The sequence below is a fragment of the Actinia tenebrosa genome, unplaced genomic scaffold, assembly GCF_029948245.1.
Source record: "Actinia tenebrosa isolate PJP-AT-01 unplaced genomic scaffold, QUT_ActTen_1.0 PGA_scaffold13__45_contigs__length_12533684, whole genome shotgun sequence".
Lineage (NCBI taxonomy): Eukaryota > Metazoa > Cnidaria > Anthozoa > Actiniaria > Actiniidae > Actinia > Actinia tenebrosa.
The window spans coordinates 5,599,187-5,624,870 of NW_028292573.1; the positions used below are offsets into that span (position 1 = coordinate 5,599,187).

Here is a 25,684-nt window from a genome sequence, read left to right on the forward strand (position 1 = left end):
TTCATTGTTATTTGTATCTCGAGTGATTTTGAGTCACGTGGTTGCACTCCAATAATAAACCCAATTTCCTGCTTACCTGAATTCTACCGTTGAGTGTGCGACCTTTCTGTCCAGCGGCATCTACTGTTCTACTATCAGGCCCAGGACCTCCTCCGAAAAAGAAATCATCGTCTCCAACTGCAGGCAAAAACAGATTACGAGTCTCAATATTTAACCTATGCTCATTAGCCAGATTTATCAATATAAAATTGTTCTGAAAAATCACCGTCGAATCCCGCTAATAGCGGACATCATATACAATTATTCTTACATTATTCTCTTTACTTTCTCTTACCCATAATACTTTGCGGCTTTGGGGGTAACCAGAGGGTAAAAACCCACCTATTTTGTTGAAGGCTGATCAGACAATGTTAAAAATACCTTGTTTGATATCCAAATATAAAAAGAAGTAAAAAACAGAAAAAGCTAGGAGCTCGAAGACGTTTAAATTAAATTTGAAACATTTTTTCGTAAGTCAATACATTTTCTGTAACGCCAAACCTCTTGATGTTCTGAACGCGCAAATTAACTCGGAATAAACGAATAACCAGTGTTGTACACTTAAAAACAGGTATGCTATATATTATAATAAAATAATAATAAATAATGTTTTATTGAGCGCCAATTCCCAGCGGTTCAACAGCGCTTTACAAAATACAAAAAATATTCATTATAGATAAATAGAAAGTAAGATGATAATTAAAAGAATAAAATAAAACAGTTTAACAATACTAATTTAAAAATAATTTAACAATATTTCAATACCATATATTAATGTATCAATAATGTTATATAAACAACTTTCAGTGACTTTTAATTAAAATCAAAATCAAAATTAAGATTAATTGATCAATTGAAGAACGTTTCAATTTAAGGGCTATGGGAAAATAGAGAATAGTAAATAATGACAAAGAAATACCCATAATATAGATTGACTGAAAAGGGTTATTAATATTCAATTCAATAGATATTCAATGAACACACAGCCCAATATCGAAAAACAGTAATTAGGTTTTCGGTAATCTTCGAAAAAGATTAATTGCTTTTAGTAATGCATTTACCTTGGGAACCAAATCCCGGTTGGTCGTTAGCCAAGCGACCAGGACCTGTTGGGCCGTTTGTTCTATCTGCACCGAAAGTAGGGCGAGAATCTTGCTGCCCTGCCATAATACTAAGCGGAGATGTACGATCTCTTTTGACTGGAGAGCCTGCCGTACTAGTAGGTACACGTCGCGTCGGGGACTCTCTTCTACCAGGGTCACGTGACAACCGCGTATCTTTTCGCGGGAATTTATTCCTAGTACATAATCACAAGATTTTGTTAGGCTATGTTCAACTTTCCCTTTGATGTTTTTAGTATTATACAAAATAGCTATATTTATCCATTCTTTTGCTTGTTTAAACCCCTCTTCTAATTCTTTCGACATGTCTGTGATTTTTCTAACGCTTGTGAGACCCAAAGAGGAGTCATTTTAGTCCAGCTTTGGGAATTGTTATACTGCTTATTAAATTAACAAAAGGTGGCTGGAAAAGGTGTTAGGAAAAAGAAAAAAAAGGAAAATAAAAATAAAAATAAAAAGGAAAAAACACTTGAATAGTATTACGACAAAACACCAAGAGCACCGATTTTGGAACTCATCTTCGCGTGTGAGTACATTGAAAATCTCAGACATATCAGCTCGAGTAGAGTTTCTCAGGGCCTCTTTTATTTAAACTTAAATTCAATTCTCCGAACCAAAACTATAAATAAACTACATTTTACTAAAGATAATGTCGAAAAACGAAACTTAATTTCTTCTCGTGGGGCAATAATAATAAGTTTACGAGATTATAGCGTTTGGAACTGAGCAAAATAGAAAAAAATATCTCAGTGTCTTTGCTTTTAGAAATAAAGGATTTCACAGCTGAGATAAATCGTACAATGAAGGAGCTCTACTATCAAGAGATAGTCTTATAGTTTTAAGTGTTATTCTCTGCATGGTGAACGCTTTTGCACCCAAAGAGATTGTCTAATTGTCTAAAATTTACATTGGTGACGAGAGGCTTCTCAAAAACGACAACCAACTCCCGACAACCAAAATATTTTGAAGTAGTTCAAGCGTTGAAAACTAATTTTTCGACAGACTGAAAACCAAAGAAGGTAAAATAACACAAAAAGTAGAAGAGAATTGAAAATACTCACTTGTCTCGGCATAAAACGAGATGAAGTTCTGGAGAATCGTCAGTAGAATTGATGATTTCTTGAACTTCTTCGAAGGTACAATCAACAAGAGATTGATCATTCCATTCCATAACCTCGTCACCTGTTACGAAACGCAAAACAACAATCAAGAAAACGTAAATAACAGAAATAAGAGGAAAATATTGATATATCCAACCAAAATAAGTTATATAACGCAAAATGATGAAAAGCAAATGGCGAAAAAGTAGATGTTATTGTTTATGATGGTGGTGATGAATGCAACCCTGTTTTGTTTACCCCTTTTCCAATAGGTATCGAGAACGTTGTTCATAACTGAGAGTAAAGATTACCATAATTTTGATCATAAGCCGTAATCTTAAAATATGATGGCGAAATACCGAATATTTACATAAACGGGTTGCCAGTGTCACCGTAAGAAGCCTCGGTAAAGTCCTGGGCCGTGTTGTACGAAGCCTGGAGAGCACTATCCGACAGATAAATCTTATCCAGTGGATAAATTTATTGGATAAGAGCATCGACTTATCCAATGGATAAGGAGTTATCCACCGGATAGCGCTATCCAGGCTTCGTACAACCGGGCCCAGAACTTCAATACCAGTCAAATATTTTAATTCTAATGATATTTTTTTTGGAGGGGGGGGGGGGGGGGGGAGATAAAATAAGAGTAAGAGCTATAAGTACCTTTTTGAAGTTTTGCTTGCATATCAGCCGGTCCTCCTCTCACGACATCAACAACAAAAGCTGCTAGTTTCCCTCCGTCCGACATTTTACCGCCTACCACTCGAAGACCAAAGGCAGAACTTGGCTCTGTGAAAGAGAAAAAAGTTTCATTTCTTCATAATTCAATAACTGATAAAATGGATTTACAGCAGCCAGGTCAATGGAAATGCTCTACTATTTGGCTGATTGCATGTCTCTTGTCATGAAAAGCATTGCATCGTTGGCCTGGTCAATCCTTTTGTTTTTTTTAAAAAAAGACAAGTCACTGAATCTACTAGATTTTTTGAAAATATTGCTTTTCAAAATGCGAAATAAAGAAGCTTTTGACCCCCTCCTTTCCCTCCCCCCACCTCCCTCCCCCTCAAATTAGAAATTAAAAACGCGGGAAAACTAAAAGCCCCAGGGAGGGGAGGGTTGGGTTATTCAACTAGTTTCCAGTATAGCTGCAGGAAGATTAAAGGGACTCTGAGGTGCCAGACACATCATAGCTTAAAATGTACATCAAACCTTGTTGATTTTGAAAATCGAAATGAAAATTCCATGAAATGCGTTTTTTGGGGTGATATCGTCCGTCAAAGTTGCGAAATGACTTAAGCTGGGCTCCCTGTGGAATATCGCGGATTTGATGGCTTGGGATGAATGAGGTGTGATGACGTCAGATAGTGGAACATGTTGGATAACTGGAGCTGAATCAACCAAATTTCGCTATGGAAGTATGGCTGTTCTTTATCAATTTGAGCCGGAAATTGCTTGAGGAGAAGAATATAATACACCCGATGAAAGTGTGAGCGAGGACAGTGAGCTAGAAGAAGTGGCGAACGAGGAAAGGCTTCTAGGAATCGATGTGGTGTACGTGTCAGCAACTTCATCTTCACTTCCATCTTCTTTAAAGCCAGTATCTTCCTCATACATTCCGGGAAGGTAGATCTTTAATATCTTAGATACCACACATGCTGATCTTTTTGCTAAGATAACCGTGCATTCACCATGTAATTATAAATTGGCGATATAAGAACTAGCACAACGCAGAGGGCTGAAAAAGCATTTCAGCGAAATGAATATGCATTGAACGTATACGTATATGATATAGAAAATACCGGAAAAAGCTCACTTATTTGGAATATAAGAACGTAATAGAAAATACTTAAAGAAACTCACTTATTTGTAATATTTGTTCAATTTGGAATGAGCCTTCTCTGTCATGAAGAGAAACTATTAAATGCAGTCCTAAGCACATCTCGGTTCAGACACAATAGTCGTGATGCATGTCATGTCTAATAATTACGTTGAGTTTAACATCAGAAAATATTGAAATCTTAAGTGAAATAAAATGTTTCATTTACCTCATAATCTTTTACCTAATAAGCTCATTTAACAACATAAAAACATATCAGCTAGCTGTTTTCATCACGACACATTGTTGATTTTAAGATCGATTCCTAGAAGCCTTTCCTCGTTCGCCACTTCTTCTAGCTCACTGTCCTCGCTCACACTTTCATCGGGTGTATTATATTCTTCTCCTCAAGCAATTTCCGGCTCAAATTGATAAAGAACAGCCATACTTCCATAGCGAAATTTGGTTGATTCAGCTCCAGTTATCCAACATGTTCCACTATCTGACGTCATCACACCTCATTCATCCCAAGCCATCAAATCCGCGATATTCCACAGGGAGCCCAGCTTAAGTCATTTCGCAACTTTGACGGACGATATCACCCCAAAAAACGCATTTCATGGAATTTTCATTTCGATTTTCAAAATCAACAAGGTTTGATGTACATTTTAAGCTATGATGTGTCTGGCACCTCAGAGTCCCTTTAAAGATGGCGCTCTTTGCTTCTCTCAAAATGTTTTCATTTTCTTACCTATAAATCGCTAATGATGTAAATATAAGTTTTCAGTTTATAAGATTATGGATTAAGAAAGAGTAGAAAGTATTTTTAGTGCAGAAAGAGCCTAAAGTGAGTCACATTTTAAGCTTTTGCTCGTCTTGGATGATCATGACGTGAGAACCGAAATTCAAAGCTTAAGATCACTGGTGAGGTAAGATACGTCTGTTCTATCTTGAAGTTAGTAACACTTGAATACGAAGTTTTGAAAACTCACACAAAGTAAATCTGAAAGTGAAATTTCTATCAGGAAAATACGACGAAATTCTCCATTTTCAGGCAAGGAATGCTAAATACTTTGAGTTCTGTAAGGGTTTCATTCCTATTCTTCAGCAGTCCTGTTCTTTTTGATTGAATTTTGATTAGCATCCTCTTCTAAAAAGTTTAAGCTTAATTTTTATTTTCATGAAACCTGAAAACTTGGTTGATCTAAGTCAGAGCATGGCTAACTCACAGATCAAACCCTGATCTACGTCAGTGCACACCCGTACCCGCCTAGAATTGAATGTCCTTGTTTGTATCACTGAAGAATTCCATTAAACTATTCTAACAAGTGATGGCGAGACCAGAAATCAAACCTGAGACCCCAGGGGCGAGTGCACTACCACTACAACACCCTTGATTGCCATTTGCATACCATTTTCATATAGTTCTAAAGGGTTAAGGGATAGAGGTGCTGGATGCTAGTCTAGGATCCCTTAGGAAGGGTTATAATGTCACCACTTCTCCACCTCTAAATCTGTCTGCTCAAAAATAGCTAGGATGCAAACTAACATGAAAACACACAAGAAATGAAGCTTTTTCTTGATGGAATTTATGGCATATCTTTTGTATTTCCATATTAGCCTTGCATTCAAGACAATTTCAAGAAGAGTCCATTGTTTTGACTTCAAATTCCTTATACCCTGTATATTTTACAGATAATCTTTTGAGTGTAATAGAGGCCACATACCTGACATGGATGATGGTGGTGTCCTTGGGTCCCTGGTAAGCAGCACTTCACCAATACATTTATTATCATCATCTGGTGGAGACCATTTGATAGCACTTTCACTCTGTAGGAACAAAAAATCCATATTGAGTCTAGTTTAGTTGCCATAATATTAATATAATTGATGGTTTATTATTATTATTATTTTTTTTTCTTTCTTTCTTAATTTACTGCATCAAAATTGGCTAAAACAACGGCTGCTCAATGGCTGGGCATGATGACTAGGCTGATCAACTGATCAAAATGTGACCAGTAAAAAGGAATGACCTTTTGCCCAGACATTGTCCATTGAGCAGTATATATTTTGGCCCCTAAAATGTATACATTTATGTAAAATATACATTCATCAGTTTTTACAAGTTTTCCTTACCAGACATTTGACCTCTAGTCCCCCTTACCTTACTTACAGCTGTGAATTTAAACTATTTAATGCTTCAAACTACTGTTAAAAGGCAAAGGCATTTCTCTTACACTGATCCTAAGTAATGTCAGAGCTAGCTTCACTCAGGTATTTTTAAATTATACAGAAGAATAATTTCTACAGCATGATAAAACCAGTAAAACTCTGAAATTTTAAGGAAAGATTAGTTCAAAACATGATCTTTAATCAGTGTGAATTTTCTAATCTTTTCTAAAGGCAACACTGAGATGCCTCCAATGAATGTTTTCATACAAAATGTTTATTTTTCAGTATTCATATCTTCTTCACAGTTTTACTAAATTTAACGAGCTCTTTACAGCTCTAATAAATATTTATAAATTATTATTATTATTCTGTCTTGTCAGTTTTGGGATTACATTATAGACCTTATAGAAGCTCAATGGAATCTCAATTATACTTAATACCAAATATTTAAACTTCAAGACAGTATTAAAAAAAAGATTTCATCTACATTAAAGACTGATAAAATCAATGTGATGTGGCTACAGTATTGATCAAATTATGAGCATAATCTATGACATCACAGATCTTATCGACAACTAGTAAATATACATCAAACAAATTCACGTGAAATATATCAATCTGCAGTAAACTATGAATTGAAATATAAACAATGAAAGAAAAATGCTTTAAAAGCAGGTATTTAGCTTATCATTCCTAAAAGTGGGAAAAAGTGATAATTTTTTCATAAAATTTTGATGTCGTACAATCTTAAGTAGAGTATAAACTAGAAATAAAACACATAAAATAGTCTAAAAAAATTCATTGTTTGGGATTTGGCATCCTGTTACTTTCTGTTACATTAGTTACTTTAAGTTTTAGCTACTAAATGGTCCAATGTTCTTGGAGCTTTCTTGCTTAAATTTATATTTTTTTGCAAGTGTTGTAATCGGTTATAAAATGGTTTTCCATGATTTGGCTGTCTGCATCGATCCATCGAAGAGGATTGATATTTGCATGACATTCCCACACTTTCAAGTAATTCCACAATCTACTTACAATTGGTTCAAAACTGGATTTATACCCATAGTATTTGTGGTGATATGAAGACATAAGTCTTAGAAGAACACTTTGTAGCTCCCAAAATATAAGGCTTAAAATTGATATCCAATTCCCTTAATGAATTTTGCATGATTTTAGGCTGCTGATGTTCTTGGTCTTCCTATGTGGAGGACTGTGGTGTTCTGCTTTGGTTACACATGCAAATGAGATCTAGTTTTCGTTAGACATTTAATTATTTCAATTTACAGCATGAATTCAGGGTATAACTGTGCCTTCCCCAGACTCTAATTGGCTTAAAATCCTCCGAATAACTCCCACAGCAAAGAACTAATAAGATTCAATAAATATGTAACTGAGATATATATGACGCTGTTACATGATCTTCGTAGATAAATTTATTTACAAAGAGAAATATATGATTTTCCAAGTTTATAGGCTTAAGATTTTCATATAGTTTTGTAAATGTTTTTTATAGGCTTTTCCTATTTTTACATCTAATAAATGGCCTAACTAAACTAAGTGTATCAACTAGGCGTTGTGTGCTGGTATATTTATCATTATAAAGAAGTATTATGGTAGGTGTTGAAAATAATGTTTTTTCTAATTGGTATTTGTCTAGATCATTCTAAAATTAAAGAGAATTTTGAAGTTGATAATTTTTGCACTGACGACATAATTATGTGATACATCAAGTGTGACAAACGTGAAAAATTTGTGCATGCATTATATTAAAGGAAAAAGAAAGTTATATATAGAATGATGCATTCAAAGCGAAAATATAATACAACAGCTAGGATAATGGGAAATGATTTTTGTAGTGGTTTATAAACCAGCTGCGAAAACATTGAAAAAATAAGTGCTTGAGTTATTGAAATGATCATAAAGTGTTATGCAAAAGGCAAAAAAATTGCTGAACAACAAATCCAAAACCTCAAGGGGAAACAAAGTTTGGTGATAATGTATGATTGAAGTATGCAATTTAGCAAACCTTGGAGCGTAAGCCAGGTCTAGGTCCACCAGGCTTCCTAGTTTGTGAATATGGAGGTGTTCTTGTGTTTGAAGATTTGAAACTAGGTGTGGAAGTGGTCGTAGTAGGAGTTGTAGAAGTGGTTTCGGTTGTAGTTTTCTTGAGTGAAAAAGCACTGACAAAGAGATCTCCAATGCTACTCTTTTCCTGGTTTGGATTTTCATCTTTAAAGAATAAATTGCTCTGAATGAAATAAGAAAAATTCCATGACGAAATTCAACCTAATCCTCTTCAAAAATGAAACAAAAATCTTTCACCAAGAAAATAAAGCATCTTTTAAGACTACCTTACCAAAAATGTTCCTGGAGAAGTTTTAAAATCAGCCATATTAAGAAACTTGTTATGTTGATCAGTAAAGAGTTCAGTAGTATCTTAGAAAATTCATATATTATTGAAGGCCTTGAGAATGCAGAGCTAATTAAACTAAATCCTTTTGTTAAATATGTACAATGATTCCATGTCCTGGGAGTTATAAATAATAAATGTTGTTTCAAATGCAAAATGTGATTCAATTCAACATCTTGTTTTTTTTATATCTTTTTGGGGAATCTGAAAGATTACTTGCTTCCAATCCTTAGTTAATAATAAAAGACTTTGTATCATGGTTGAAAATGTTCAAATTCCAAGAAAGATCACTTACAATTAAAATGTTTTTGCTCATAATCTTTAGTCCTGCCATTTATGGCTTTTTTTTTTTTTTTTTTTTTTTGGTGCAAAACTTTTGTTTTCTTGCTTTAAGGAAAACTCAGTTGAATTGCACTTCTACAACTTGTCATGAGCATTTAAAACAATTGAGAACTCTTAAAAATCCAGCATATTTAGCCTCACTTCTGAGGTCGGTAAACAAAGGCAGAAATTAGAATAATAAAAAAATATTTCATTTAACCGGATTTGAGGCTGAGCCGCATACACTGGAGTTTTAAGAGTTGTCAATATCTAGGCCAAAAAATAAATCTCAAGGTGATGATGCTGTATAATTCCAAGAAAAACGTAGCTCAATCTATAATACATTTATTGAGTCAGACATACATATTATGCACTATCATACTTGCAAATATTCAAGTTTTTATGTTAAAATCTACATTTTGTGATAAGATTCCTTTTAAGCAATCAATTTATATCTATGGTTGTTATAGGAAATGTCTATTAAATTAAACAATTGAATAGCTGAAATTTGTTAAGAAATTATAATTAACAGGATCAACATTAATATGAACGAAATCTTATCCACTGAGTAAAAATTCTTTAGTACATAACAACTTGAAATGGTTTCACTAAAACAGCTAGCCTCTGGGCTGATTAAAGTCAAGGTAAATCATAGATTGAATTGGAATTTAGCTTTGTTGGTTTTGAAGAAGGAATTTTTTTGGAGAGCCTGGAGAAAAACCAATAAATCAAGGAAGAGACCTAACAAACTCTACTCACATGTGATGCTGAAGTCTAGCAATCAAACCTGAGAATCCAGAGGTGAGATGCATGTGTATCACCACTACACCACCCTTTATTCCCCTGATATACAGTCTAGGACAGTGAGCCAAAGGAGGTATTAAATCCCTCTTTTACAAAATTGAGGAAAGCAAACACCATCTCATTTGACTGAAAAAATCTCGCTAGCTAATGTATGTGTAAGTCAGGGCATAGCTATGTCACAGATTTAGGACGTTGGGTTTTGCAGAGGAAAAAAACCTGGAAAACCTAGTGAAAAACCCTTGAAATTATCACATTATAATATGCATAACACTGACATAACATTTACCATTTACTATAGGAATTAAGTGTCAGTAATTATTCTACAGCGTACTGAAATGAAATGAATGTTAACTATCTAATTTATACATGTAAGTACTGTCACTATGCTTTGGAAATCACAGTTAACACGAAGCTTGGTTAGAAGACTTTTATCTCAACTTTTGTTCAACTCAAAGTTTATAAATTATTATATATTTGTTGATTTTGAAAATGAAAACTTACAATGCAAAAAATAAATTGTTCAAAGGTTTCAAAAGGTTTCAAAAATTGTTCCAACCTCATTTCAAAATCGGTATATCCATATGACCAATTAATAGGTTTATACTAAATTAATTAGATCTCTTGCCGTCTACAAGCCAATAGCCCATTTGACCTTTGGCCTCATGGGCTATTGATTTGTAGACCATTTGAGCTGCAGGTATGATTATTGTTAATTAATCCGTCACAGCATTTGTCTGGACCAGTGCCTAGCAATAGACCTCCCCGGCTCTGGAGCGCTGGAGCGTAGTGTTGTCCCATTTCAGACCACGTGTCATTCCCTTAAGAATAATATTCTTTGTTTGAGTTGTATCCATATTCATGTGTCTTCTCATGTGCAACTGAGCGCAAACCTTAAACAAAGAAATGATACTCTAGGGAATGACGTGGTCTGAAATGGGAAAACATTACGTCAGAGCCGATAAGGTCTATTAAGACTAGTTGTATTGAGGTTAAGAAAAGGAAAATTTGAAAAGGATTCTGATAGTTGTAGTATCCAGTAAAGGTGAAATGAGAATACAAGAACTACATTTTCTTTGACACTTACTGCATTTGAGATGTCTTGTGTAGGTGTTGCTGTTCTCTCATTCATCATAGGTTCACCGGCCATTCCATCACTATTCCGTCCCAACTGTCTACTATCATAACGATCCTCCATAACTCCATGTCCACCTATATTATTAATTCTATTCTGTGGGGAGTCTCGTCCATGCCCTATCATGTGCGTGGGACTTCCATATGGTGGACGACCTTTAACATGGTCTTGACTAGGAGGTGGAGGTCCATATCCTCTTGAATCTTGTTGTTGATGCGCCACACCTTGGCCATCAAGACCTCTTGGGGAATATCCCTGCTGACTGTCCGGTCTATATCCAGTTCTTCCATCATCAAAATGCCGAGGATCCCTAGCTCCTCTCTTTTCCGGGTGCTGAGGGCTTGTCCCTGGCCTGCCATTCTGAGTTGGTACAATCCTTGTATCTGGATGATGACCTTGACCTTGACTACCATCTATTTGTCCAGGGTAAGGAACTTGTTTGGGTTCACTACCTGGATGACCCTGAATATTACCAATCTGGGGTGGTGGTCCTACCATTCCAGTTCGGCGCTCAGCCCCTTGATTCATCTTCTGTTGGTCAGACCCTTGACCAGGGTATTGAAGTTTTCTCCGTGCTGTCTCTGGTGTACCCATTTTTTGTGGCCCATGGGGTTGTCTGCCTTGCAGTTGTTGCTGTCCACCCATTTGCTGGGGTCTTCCTTGTTGAGGACCACCCATCTGTCTTTGTCCACCCATTTGCTGAGGGCTACCCATTTGCTGGGGTCCACCCATTTGCTGAGGGCCACTCATTTGCTGGGGACCACCCAATTGCTGAGGGCCACCCATTTGCTGAGGGCTACCCATTTGCTGGGGTCCACCCATTTTTTTGGGGACCACCCAATTGCTGAGGGCTACCCATTTGCTGGGGTCCACCCATTTTTTGAGGCCCACCCATTTGTTGAGACCCAGCCATCTGCATTCTTTGGTCAAGAGGTCCTTGTTGAGGATATCCTTGTCTTGGAGATTGTTGGCTTCCTGGTCTTGCCATCTGTGGTGTTCCTGGAGTCATTCCCCCTCTACCTGCAGGTTGTGACCCAGGAGCCATCCCTCTACCTCTATCCATGGGCTTTTGCTGTGGTTGCATCCCATGCTGCTGTTGTGGAGGACCTCCTCTACCTTGGCCAGGAGCACCTCTACCTTGAGGGCCACCCTGGCCTGGAGGGAAGCCTTGGCGTATTCCTTGCTGAGTACCTGGAGCCATTGGGCGTGGCCCCTGCTGAGGGCCATAACCTCTACCCCCTTGAGGTTGCCCTTGCTGTTGATGAGGGCGCATTCCTTGTTGAGAACCTGGAGCCATTGGGCGTGGCCCCTGCTGAGGGCCATAACCCCTACCCCCTGGAGGTTGCCCTTGTTGCGGATGGTACCCTCTGGCACCTGGACCCTGCTGTGGAGGAAACCCTTGGCGGGATCCAGGTTGTCCACCTTGGGCAGGGCCTCCTCTTCCTGGCGTTTGTCCAGGAGGTCCCATACCTGGTTTACCTCCTTTATCAGGGAAATAGGGGCCCTTGCTGCCACGCCCTTGAGGGTGCATTGGATTTGGTTGCATTCCTCCTGGATGTCTTTTCATTTTTTCATCATGAAATGTTACTTTTCTTCTACCTCTCTGATCACCATACCTTGATGCTTCGTCATCACTATAGTATTGTCCGTATGGGGCATTTTGAATTGATTCAACTTCTTCATCCGATAATGACGGCCGCCGTAAATAATTCTGACGTTCACTTTCTATTCTTCTCGCTCTGTCAGTTTCATTTTCCATACCCCTTCTAAAATTCCCTCTGGCTGAGCCCTGTCGTCGCATGGCTCTTTTATCCTCCTCTGAAGGTATTGCTTTAAAGTCACTACCAAATTGAGAAGCAGGGTCGTCTATTGCTTTCATATTAGGGTCTTTAGGTCCAAACCATGACCCTGTCTTTGTTAATACTTCTTGTTTCTTTTTACACACAAGACATAACCAGTGAACCTTTAAAAGAAATAAAAAATGATCAGTAAAGATTATATATAATTCACCTTTTCGGCGCTAGCTTGGATTGTGTTACAGTCACCAAAAAGGTCAGACATCGTTCTCGGATTTCCATACAAATTCACTTACTTTAAAAAGAAAATTTAGGTAGATTTCTTTAGTTAGCTATTTTAACAGCTGTAAGAAAAGCTTCATTCAAGCTAGAAAAATGATCATTTACTTATATTTAGAGAACTAACTAAACATTAACCAAGTAAATAGTTCATTTACAGTCAGTACATTTGTACGGCAATTCAAGAACAATGTCCAAAATGTTTGGTGACCATAACACAATCTAAAACAATTTAACAAGGTGCATTGTGGTCTAGGTTAGGTACCAAGGACACCATATGAGGCATGATCACCAAGACATGTTGGTACCCAAGCCAGACCACAATGCACCCATTTTTGTAAAGAAAAGGCTATCTGTATTGTCACACTCATCGTCATAACAAACCTGTACCTTGTCATAACTGTGTAAAGTATAAGCATGAAATAACCCACCCATGCTATAAGGTGCAAATTTGTATTCAACATAATAGGTATTATATCAAACACATGAAGAAAGAGTGTTTCATCCAATTTCCAAACATTTTGAAGTGAGTTGAAAAATCAGAGATGAAAAGGCAAAGCTGAGTTTCTTAAGCCATTTTTGAGGTGTTTGGATATAGGTCAAAACAGTCTCTTACAATTTCTTGATATTGGCTTCTCAATCTATCAATAATTCTTAGAGAAATTCAATAAGCATAAGTTGGCCAAAATTTATAGTAATTAAGATAACATTTTCAAGCGTACTTTACGCTAGTGATTCTTTGTTTTGTCCTCATGTATTATTAATGAATTTGAGAATAGAATATGATAAGTGTCATTTATCCAGGGTGATGACTGCATGACTAGGTACACATTTTTAAAACCTCAGCATTGTTGACTGAAATGACCAAGTAGCAGAGACAATAGACCCTTTGCCAAAATGGTGGCCGAAAATTGAAATGAATTAAATTAAAAAACCAATAGCAGCACTAGAAAAGACCACCTTTACTTTAGTAACCCTACAAAGATTCATTATGAAGAAAACTTTAGTTGAAAATTATGACAAATTTACAGATGTTTGTGTGTCAGGGGTATAGCATATACCGTAAATTTTCAACTGGAGTTTCCTCGGCCGATATAACGCCTGACATAAGGGTTACTAAAGTAAAGGTGCTCTTTCCAGTGCTGGTATTGGTTACTCAAACGAATTTGCGGCCACCATTTTGGCAAGGGGTCTATTGTGTCCTTTACAGTCAAGAAATCATTGTCTCTTGAATTATATGTTCTTACCACAAGAATTACACCTTTTATCATACAAAATCTCTTCAAGCAGACAAATTTTTAATTATTGTTAATGTTTTAGTTTTTAAGTCTAAATATTTTTTTTCAAAGCAAACAGTTTTTAATCGACTGTATATTATATGTATGCAGTGGATCTCACACATATGTAACATTTATTTAAATTTATTTGTAGCATTATCAATTGATATTAATATTCAGTTAGTAGTAGTAGCAGTAGCAGCAGCAGCAGCAGCAGTAGTAGCAGTAGTAGCAGCAGCAGCAACAGCAGCAGTAGTAGCAGCAGCAGCAGTAGTAGCAGCAGCAGCAGCAGTAGTAGTAGTTGCAGAAGCAGGAGTAGCAGCAGCAGCAGTAGTAGCAGAAGCAGCAGGAGCAGCAGCAGCAGTAGCAGCAGTAGTAGTAGTAGCAGCAGCAGCAGTAGTAGGAGCAGCAGCAGCAGCAGTAGTAGTAGCAGCAGTGTTATTATTAATTGCTAGTTTTCATTTGATTTATCAATATTTATTTATTTATTTGTTTTATTTATTTATTTATTTATCAAATCATAGTTATTTTAGGATTTTTAAACTTAATATGAAAATTAAGATTTTAAATACTTTAAGTTATTCACATAATATTTAGTCATAAGAATGACGATTTATTTTTAAGAAAGACACGTTCATACCAAGCAGTAACAATTTGATAATATGTTAATATAATTACTCATAATACATTTAAGATAAAAATAAATGGCCAAAATAAATAAATGATAGCTTTTAATGATATTTCATTTTTTAATATTGCTCTCTTAATAAGTTTTTAATCTTCATGCAAACTAATAATTTTATTTATGAATATATTTTTCTTTGCATTTAAAAAAATAGAAATTTGAGAGTAGGAAACCAGATATCATCTTTAAATCCGCACAGATATTCTGGCTGTACTAAATTTAAAGTTAGATTAATATCTTAGATACTGGATCTCAATGTTTTCTATGTTTATTGTGATCGGTAATATTATATCATTATTCAAGTTACAACTCAATGGTTATATTTCATGCAAATTTTATATTAGGTAAACATGTTTAGTTTGCTACACACACCACAAAGAGAGTTAAGTATCCTCTCTTTACTTTAAATGTGCAGTCTTTTAAGCAATGTAAATGACATTGAAGGTTTATATCATTCTTAGCAGTAATTATTTAACATGGCAGGCAAAATTAACAGTCTTATAGCAACCACAATTAAGTAAAAACTTTTTTTTTAGTTTAAAAGCTGTGGAAAAAGAAAGAATGTAATGAGACAGATCAAGAAAGATAAGTAAGAATAGAAGTGAATGTTAGAAACAGACCTCTGGGCCAAGAGCTAGAGTTTTGAAGTCTTGAATGAGGTTGGAGATAAGAGAGAAGCCTTGAGAAGGTGCTGACTGAAAATAAAAGACACACATGGAATGGTTTATGCTTTAAATTCACAGATTTATCAAGCAATTTATGTATGAAGATTTTACATGTACAAGATTAACACATCGAATAAAAATCACTTCAAATAATGGGTTTTATAGCTAACAAATTCAACACATATTATAGGAGCTTAAAAGCATGAATACACTGATGTAGAAATGCCACATTTAATGTATCTAAATGCTGTCAACAAAAACCAAATTTTAGAATGAATTCAAGATTTGACAGGTTTGCTTGCATTGTTTTTAAGCTCAAATATCTGTCAAGAATGTTTACAATTTGAGGTGAATTTTAATTTTTTTCTCCATCCTGGAGTTTAAGATTGTAAAAATGTACTTGTATCTTACTTTTGTTATTATATATATTTTGACCCCAAAAACCTGTGTTTCTGCAGAATGTAGAGGTGAGAATGTACATTAAAGGCCTTCAAAATCTTGGTCAATTTGGTCACTCTAGTGAAATATTAAATAATTACATCCTGAATTTTATCCCAGTCCTCATGTCAATAGCCAGAAGGTATAACACAAAAACCATGGCAGGTGTTTTGCACCATCTCGTAAAACAATCAAAGTTACACCTAGATACCAAGTGCAATTCCTCTTTGTAAGAAAATAAAGCCACCTTAAAATCCCTTTCAAAAAAAGTGCAAGCTTTATTCCTTCATCCTCGGGAATCTAACTCTTTTAAAACTTGATGTCCAAAATTCCTACAGAAAAAATTAACTTTAAGTTCAATATTCAAGTGTACAGATATGTATACTTTCCTTTGCTGTAGTACAAAAAGGAAGGATGTGATTCGGAATTGCTTATAATTTATGCTACAATTTCTATTTCAATATAAGCAATTAGCATAAACAGTGAGATTAGAACATTTATCTTATAAATACACATATAATTATATAAGTAAGTAGTGTAGTAAGATTTCATATAGTGGATATATAGCATTTAAATTTCCTGAATGTGACCCTAATACTATATAGTCTTATCAGAAGAAGTATGATTATTGTCGTACTTTATTATCAATGCAGTCATATTTTTAATTTGTTTTAGTTTATTTAAATTAATGCATATTTAAAGAAAAAGCAAAGTTTTGTTTGATTAATTGAAACTCTTTCACAAAGCTTACCTTTTTTCATATAAGAAATAATGATTGACTTCAAATCAAATAGTTCCTTGTTGGTTGTTGTTACATTCATAATAGTTTGTTTTTTTCAACCATAAATTTAATAAATATGATCCGAGCTTTCGCCCTACTTGGCCATTCTTAGGGAAATGAAAAACGTTGCAATTGACAAAGAAAAACACAATCAAACCATGGCATATGTGCACGCGCAATAAATTAAACAAAATCGCGCACGCTTGGGGGGGGGGGGGGGGGGGGGGATAATATAAATAAATTGCGTTTTTCTTTGTCAATTGTGACATTTTTCATTTCACTGAGGGTGGCCGAGTAGGCTGAAAGCTCGGATCATATTTATTAAATTTATGGTTGATAAAACGAACTATTATGAATGGTTGACCTTTATTTATAATAGCAGATAAAACGAACTTTTCAATATTGCGTAGTTCCAGAAAATATCCATACCCCATAATAATATAATCTGTTCCAAAACTTGAAAGACTTAAGTTTGATGAATGAATATTAATATGAGGATTATCATTAAAGCTGTTCTTAAGATTATTTCTTTATCAAGGTATTATACAGTAGCACACATAGTGATGTCTGGAATAAGTGTTGAAAGAATTTATTGATCCACACGTTAATAGATTTTAATGTCTAAACTAATAATCTTTTTAATTAAGTGTTTTGTTTACTAAAGGTGAAATATAAAGTAAAAATCAAAGTACTGTTTCGATTAAAATTAAAAGCAACCATGATTATTCCCCTTCGACCATACATTTTTATACTCTAATTATTTGATCTCTTATGCCCCCATACAATACAGTACGCTGTGTGTGGTCAGGCAGTTCCGAGACCCAAATGCAACAGATTTCTTACCCAAACTTAAAAATAAACTGATATTGTGTAGTTCCAAAAATTATCCATACCCCCTCTCGGAGGAATTTTTTCAAGACACCCCCCTACGCCCCAGAAATTCCAATTTTCTTCCATACAAACTCTGTAATTTTTGTTCCTCTCTGACCCCCCTACTCTTTGGAAATTTTGAATTCCTCTGTGGGGTGGGTATGGATGATTTCCGGAACTACGCGTTGTGTATATTGCAAAGAATAAAATTATTTTATCAAATGAATGAATGAATGAATGATTGAATAAATAAATAGGTGAACAATTGAGAGATGAGTGGGAGAGTAACATCAACAGAAGCATAATAATGGATAAGTTTCCTTTTTCTATGCTTCCACTTCTTACCATGTGTAAAATCAGATATCATTTTTTAAGTCAAAGAAAAAGTAAAATGAACTAACTAAGTGGATGACAGCATTTCAGCTCTAGTTTTGTCACCCTATCAAGAGATAATTCAATTTATTCAGGCTATAAAGGTTGTCTCTTAGCATAATACATAAAGAAACCTTTTAGTCAATAATGTATTAACAAGATTGGATTAAAATATGGTATTGTTGAACTGTAAGAGTGTGTGCGGCATTTAGGATCTTGGAGCTAGTGTCGAGAGGTAGCCACACCCCCCCTAGCTCAACATGGACAATTGCCAAGTGGGAGGAGTGGGGTGAACTGACAACTTTTGACCAGGCTGGATAACATGAACATTTCAAATATACAATCATGCAATTGTAGAATACTACTGAGCTCAACAAATGCAGCTTGCTTTTGATGGAATGAACAAAAATCAGTTGGAAATAGAGATATTCAGGGTATCATTTTCACAATTGATTGGTTTTAACCCAGTTTTCCTACTATAAAAAACTTGAAAATGGACTATAGAAATCAAAGGTATAACTATCTGTTCTTTTTAGGCTGATAATGGCATAATATCAGAGTTACTGAAATTTGAAGTTTAGTAAAATTGTACGTGCAAAAAAACAATAAAAAAAGTCTTAATATTTTTTTTCTAATCAGAATTTCATATCTTTTTCATTCAATCTTTATATTTTATTCTTATTCGTTCTTTTAGGAAAAATTCCATTCATTCTTTCAGATTATTCCTATTAATCCTTTTAGATTTTTCCCATAAAATTTTGTTCTTTTAGATCGATACAATTCATTTTCTCATTTTTTCCCATTCATTCCTTCAGATTTTTCTCATTCATTTATAACACAACTTCAACAATTCCCATTTGGGTTTCACATAAAAAAATTTCTTTGCAAATCAGTTGACTGATTCAAGATATTTTGGATCTATATAGAGACTGGCTGCTAGTTTGAGTATTTACCTGAAATCTGAATGGCGTAGAGGTAGCAAGAAAGCTTTTTGGGAACGTTTCTCAACAATATTTATAATTGTATTTCCCACCTAAAGTAAATGAATATTATAGTATTCCTAATGGCTGTCAAAAACCTTGTCACAGTCCAGGTTGTGCATAATAGAAATTTATTGAGAAAAAATCTAGAAAAACCAACATTCAGTAAGATTTTTGGAAACTTAAACAAGATAAAACTCTATCAAAAGGGCTTCCATTAATAGCAGTGTCCTAAGGTTTTATTTTATTTAGTTCAAAAGTTATGATCTATTGTTCATTTGATTATTTCTACTGATTTATTGATAAATTGTGAGATAAATGTCCCCACTAATACTGTCTTAATCTACCCAGGACTTAAATAATAGCAAATCATTTGGCGATCACGATCACAGGCCAAATTGGATTTTAGCTTAGTCATAACTGACTTGCAAGGCAAAGATTTGACCAGACAAGTCCCAGTTCTGGCCCGACATTATTCGATGTTCAGATTGATATTCTAAGACCTGGTACCCTCTATCAAAATTATGAAAGATATACACAGATATATATGATTTATAGTTGGAAATATATACTCTATATCTGTTCTGGATTTTTAAATCACAAGGTTTTGCAATAAATTTCTGTAGTCTTGCATCAATGAACTTAAAACAAACTGAAATATTTGCCTAATTAAGTGATACCACTTTATTTTGACAAGTGGACCGAGATAGTTCGCAATCCATAACTACATAGTAATTGGACTCAATATAACAATAAATTTAGATATAAATATATGCTATTATTTAATACCAAAGGCACACTGAAGAAGATCCATGGTCACAGATCTTAACGTCTGTAAAATTGTTTCATTCTAAGTCAGAGAAAAACAGTTCAAGTATTTAAATTTATTCTTAATTAATTTGTTATTTATAAATCTAATGTGTAAGTCAGCAATCCTAGTATAAGTGAAATCTGACTGTACTTTTTCGCTATTTTAATTCTTTCTTCTAGCTTCATGTAATAGTAAATAATTTTTGACAGTATGGTAAAATAAATTTGTACATGCAAGAAAGAATACAGCATTGACCTTTAGAAGACATATTAACCAAGCCATGACCAATTGTGTAAATATTGTTAACATGTTATTATGGCTGGGTGAATGTCATTGATGTTAAGAGAGTATGATTATGATTCTTTAAAAAATATTAATCTAAAAAAAAATTATATCAGCTTTCTTTGAAAGCATTACCATTGCCATAAACATTGCACTAATCATTAACACCCGGAAGACAGATTACCTGTTATATATAAAGACAACTAGTGTATAGTGTGAATGAATGTTCCATAATTTTGTATATTGTTCATGCATTGCTTGACGTAAACATTACATGTATGTGTATGAAACATGTTCAGTGTCATGGATGACAACGCATCATTCAACATTTACGCTCACGTCAAGAATAAAGTGCCTTTAAATAAAGTAAGGTTTACTTCTAATGCATGACTACCACACATTCGGGAATATTAATATCCCTAATGAGCAAGGGCTTGAGCCAATCTAATAATAATAATGATTATAATAATAATTATTATTATCTATAATTTTTCCTTATGAAACTAATTTACAAACCTTTTACTCGATATAATATAAAAATTCTATAAAAGCTTTACTTCCAAAAAACTCAAAAATCATTATTAAAAAGGGATGGTTCACAAACGCTTTAGAAACAATTTTCTAAGCTAGTTGTATACGTTCTTATTAAACCACATAAATGTAGAAAATAAAGATTAAGCAGAGTAATAAAAGCAAGTCTAATAAATTAATATACTTTATACTCAACCCACAAAATTATATGTTCATAAAAAGCACCTTTTTGATGATTATAACTCTATTCAAACAATAGATAAGAAAAAAGAGGATGGTTTAATTATGTCTAGAACTTTCATGGTCATTTCCCTGTTGCTTCTTTAAACTTTTGGACCAAAATTAGTTGAAAGAAGTTTTGTCCAGTATTTGAGAACAGAGTTCCAATATCTAGTGTTTGCCAGTTTAAATACAATAATTTTGCCAAAAAACATATCTCAATAAACATCCAGATTTACACAAGTTGTAAAAATTTCAACATCAGCCAACAATTTGGTAATCACTAACAAAATATATAAAACTAAAAAAAAATTTTTTTGACCTACAGTAAGGCTGCGTTCATATTGTAATGTATGGCAGAGGGGGGGGGGGGGGCATGTGAAATTGAGGGGGGATCGGGAAAATTTTGGTAGGAAAAAGGGGGGATGGGCAAACGTTTATCAGAAATATGGGGGGGGATGCACCATGTTTGGAAGAAGCTACAAGCCTTGCTTAGTATAGGGGGGATTGTATTTTTTGCATGACTTTAAGGGGGGGGGGTTAAGAATTATTCTGGACATTTCAAATTTTCACCTGCCCCCCCTGCCATACATTATGAATGCAGCCTAACATTTTTGAATTTTTAATGTCTGAAATATATATATATTTTACAACCATCACTTCCAGTACTGGACTCTTCCTTAAGGTTCCCTCTACAACAATCTATATTTTATGACATAACAACACTCGACTCATAACATGTTGATTTTTATGGAGGGAGGAAACTGGAGAACCTGGAGATTAACCCTCATGGCAAGCTAGGGAGAGAATGACACATCAAACAAACTCAATTCACATGTGATGAATTTTTTTTGTGCATTTTCAATTCTGAAAAGTCATGATTGTGATTATTGTTCTCTAAATACAAATAATATTTTGCTTTAAAATAGAATCATGATATAATCCTTATGAGAAATATTCTAATTCTAACAAAACCTATAGAGCTATAATACCAATAAATATATATTTTTTAATTCCATGGACTTTGCTATTATATTGCTGCAAATGCCATCTTTGCTTCAAGTGCCTTTTTTTTGCTAACGAAGTACTATGTCTGAAACTTCAAGCACACAATTCCAAGCTTTTTAACATGATGTTTAAGTTGCTTATTTCAAAGGGTTATCATTAATGATATCTTATGACGTTATTTAAATTCTGTTTTTCTTATTAAAGATGAAAGATTCATGAATGCATAGATGATTATTTGAAGTGCAAATGCATATGCAATCCTGTTTAGATAATATCATGTAGTTATGAGTTGGCATGTGAACAATACAGTATCTCTTTGAGGTTAGAATCTGTACTCTCCAGTGGATTTCAAATCATTACTGTCGTTCTACTCTAACCGTTAACACTCGAGTTTTCTCAGCCAATCAGATTACAAATTGAAAACATCAGAATTTGAGTTAAATGTATTGGAAGTCTATAAAAGCTATTCAAGGACATGAAATGATGAAAGAGAAAAAATAAATAAAAGTATATTTACAGTACACAAATAAAAATAAAAATAAACTCAAGTGTTCTAGTAGAATAACATTAAAACATGACTGTGCGAATGACTCACTATGATAAAAAAAGTGTTAATGTCTCGATGAAACATTATAGGTTTTATTTCATCAAGTGCTCAGTCATCTGTGGCTAATTCTTTCTATTAGCTAACAAGTACCAAATGAGATATTACATTTTTCCATACAGTTGCAAGCAATTAATTGTATCCTCCAAATTACTACTGTACACATAGCAGGACTTGCTAGACAACACACCATTAGTTCTGTTACAAATGAAAATAGCCTAAAAAAAAACTATTAAACGAGTAGCCCTACATAAAATATAGCTATATTAATCCACGGCAGTAAAATAATGTTCTAGAATATGATTATAATTTCATGTGGTATAGAAACACTTTATTAGATGGCATATCTTGCCATATCTTAATCATTGTGAACAGCCTTGATGTTATCATAAATTCCATTGGCATTTTCACCAATCTTACACAAGTTGTGGATCACCCCATCGATTCCCTGGGGCAGGGCCTTTGCAGTGTCTAATACAGATACTGCTTTGGCCTTAGCTGGGAAATTTTAGATCCTTTGTGTAATCTTACAAACTTGAATCTACCCATCCAAGGTAGATTTCAAAATCTAAAACTAAAATTAAAAAAGAAAATATAAAAGAAAATGTCTCAAACAGGTAGATCGATATTATTCTAGGAGAAGACATAACATACCGAAATGAAAGATTTCCTTAATGTTTTAAGCAAACAATCTTAAACACAGGTATTACTTTTAGCCCTTACACTAATTTTCAGGTTTTCCAGTGTACATTCATTAAGACTTCTGTGAATACCATGAACCACATATGCAAAAGCTAATTTTCAAACTGCAACCATCAGTCAGGAATATTTCCATAATACTTAAATACAAAAATTTATGTTTCTAGAGTTGAGAATTTTCACTTAAAAAGATTTTTTTATATACAGCTGTATGTCATAGATTCTGAACTACACTTCTATGCTTCGAGAAATAAGTTAGATTGTATAGTTCAAAATAGCATTTGGAATACAAAAGTGCATTATTTGTGCCAGCTTTTATCATGGCACTGTAGAATTGTTTTCACAAGATTTCAACTATTTTTGACTAAAAGTTAAGTGTAGGCTCTACTGAGGTGTATCCTTAGCTGGATATTTCTATGTTGAATAATTTTCTTACACACTTTTACAATTGCAATAAAAAATGGGTGGGACGTATGATCGTAACTCAGTCACCTGGCAAGCTCTTACGATGCATATTTGTAAAAGAGGATTTTCTACAGCTCAACAATTATATAAACCAGATAGTCCAGTAAAACTTAAAAATATCTAAAAACACGACCAAAGGAAACGTTATTTTTGAACCGCTACAAAATCTACCTTTTACATATATATTATAATTCCTGGCTTATTTGAAATTCTCGCATTTGTAAAATATGCTAGCTCGCATGTAAGTTTGAATATATATAAGATAATGTCTAGATCACTAGAACAATTATTCAAAATCCAAATTGTATGTTGGTAAAATCTTCAATGAACTTTTCTCGTGTTGTGAGTGTTTTGGATCGAAGAGCTTGTCAGAAATATAATGAATCTCTGAGATAAATCTGCTCAAAGCAAAATCCTGAATTTTTGGGAGCCGCAAAACTCTGTTGGCCTTAAAATATTTATGAGCAAGCCAGAAGACTGTCAACTGTGTGTTTACAGCCCGTTCAAATCCGCAAAGGATAGGAAAAAATTCCACGGTCATGCAGCACAGAGCTAGATCTCGCAAGCTCTGAGTAAAAATATAATGTTAAGGAAATAAAAGTTAATTTTTAACTTACCGTTGTCTGATGTAGACATCGTCGATCCCACAAAATCGCGCGTGATGAAATGAAATGGGAGAGAAAAAATGAATTTATAAGTTACACTCTACATCAATGACTTCAAATATAAGCCTGAAAAGTTACCTCATAAAAAGCAAACTGGCCTTCACCCGAAGGTTGACCTCAGTATTTGGTAAACTAAGGCATAAATCCGTTAACTGAGACCTCAGGTTTGGGTTTAAATTAAGCGGGAAAAAGTTGTTGGTAAAAGTGTTTGATCGTGTAGACGAGACATACCTGTTTTGCTCCTGGGATGGAAACTTCAACTCCGCAACGCGAGCAACATTTTAGTTTGCAATATTTGCACTCTCTGCCCGTTCCCTCGGTGAATTTAGTCTTTAGGCAAATCTCACATACATTCGGATCTGTGACTTTAACTTTGGGGTCTGTCTTTTTTTCGAGTTGATTTTCGTACGTCGCGACTTCTTTCATCATTTGCCTGCGATGGAAGACAATCATTCGATGAGTGAAACCTTCAACTTGATACTCAATTCCCAGCAAACTTTACTCCCAAAAAACCCAGACATTCTCTCGAACCCCTCGTAAACTACAGACGCCAAAATATCACAGGTGAATAAAAAAACAAATTTTATAACGTCGAAAATGTGAACGCCACCAGCGCTAGTAGGTATGTCTTGGCGTTGGTTGCATTCTAGGCGACTTACTTTTGCATTTCAATGGTTTGATGCTCCAAGTTTTTCTGTCGATTCATCACTTCTAGTATAATATTCCTCTCCTCTTCGGTCAGATGAGATAAATCAGGAGGTGGTGGCGAAGATGGTGCTCGCATCCCTGCCATCTTTTCCTATAAATACGTAGCGCAGAAGCAAGAGTTTTGCGTCCCCTTGGTTCGGGGATGAATTCTCAATATTTCCACGAGTTATAAATGGCAAATGAATGTCCAGCCCACGCTTCAAATCCTAAATATCTAACTCAAATTTATAGGTCCAATGCTAGTATGATTCTTCGAGCCTCCTTTGGTTTCCATCTTAGGAGAACATTTCATTCATTCTGTATTAAAAATGGTTTCCAAAGCGTCGAAAAACTCCGAACCAAACCACAACAAAGAATATTCTACACTTGATTTGGCTGTATTTACAAATTTACATTCGGCTTTCTTCGGGATGACGGCGCACCATCGGCACCTGTTCGTCAACTCATCGTCGTGACTTCGAGACTTCGTTACAACTACCAGATCTATACATATATATATACATACATATGCATATAGAAAAACTATTTTTATGTGGTTATATTTATGTAGGAAAGAAGTAGTTTTGGATGGTTTGATTATAAGTTATTTCCGTCGGCGCTACTATTGTTTGATTTTTATCAAAAGAGCATGTTT

At 34.6% G+C, this 25,684-nt stretch overlaps 1 protein-coding gene across 1 annotated transcript in view; it reads right to left on the reverse strand.

Annotated features, from left to right (window-relative positions):
• Positions 1–25,398, reverse strand: part of LOC116286514 (uncharacterized) — a 54,923-nt gene extending 29,525 nt beyond the window's left edge. Inside the window, 13 exon segments of the mRNA XM_089028722.1 lie at positions 77–177; positions 1,101–1,336; positions 2,222–2,342; positions 2,924–3,049; positions 5,804–5,906; positions 8,275–8,496; positions 8,605–8,684; positions 9,767–9,869; positions 10,868–11,747; positions 11,749–12,878; positions 15,573–15,647; positions 24,565–24,775; positions 25,002–25,398. Coding sequence (XP_088884848.1) covers positions 77–177; positions 1,101–1,336; positions 2,222–2,342; positions 2,924–3,049; positions 5,804–5,906; positions 8,275–8,496; positions 8,605–8,684; positions 9,767–9,869; positions 10,868–11,747; positions 11,749–12,878; positions 15,573–15,647; positions 24,565–24,775; positions 25,002–25,135 — 3,522 coding nt within the window. The 5' untranslated portion in view covers positions 25,136–25,398.
• Between the last annotated feature and the right edge of the window lie 286 nt (positions 25,399–25,684).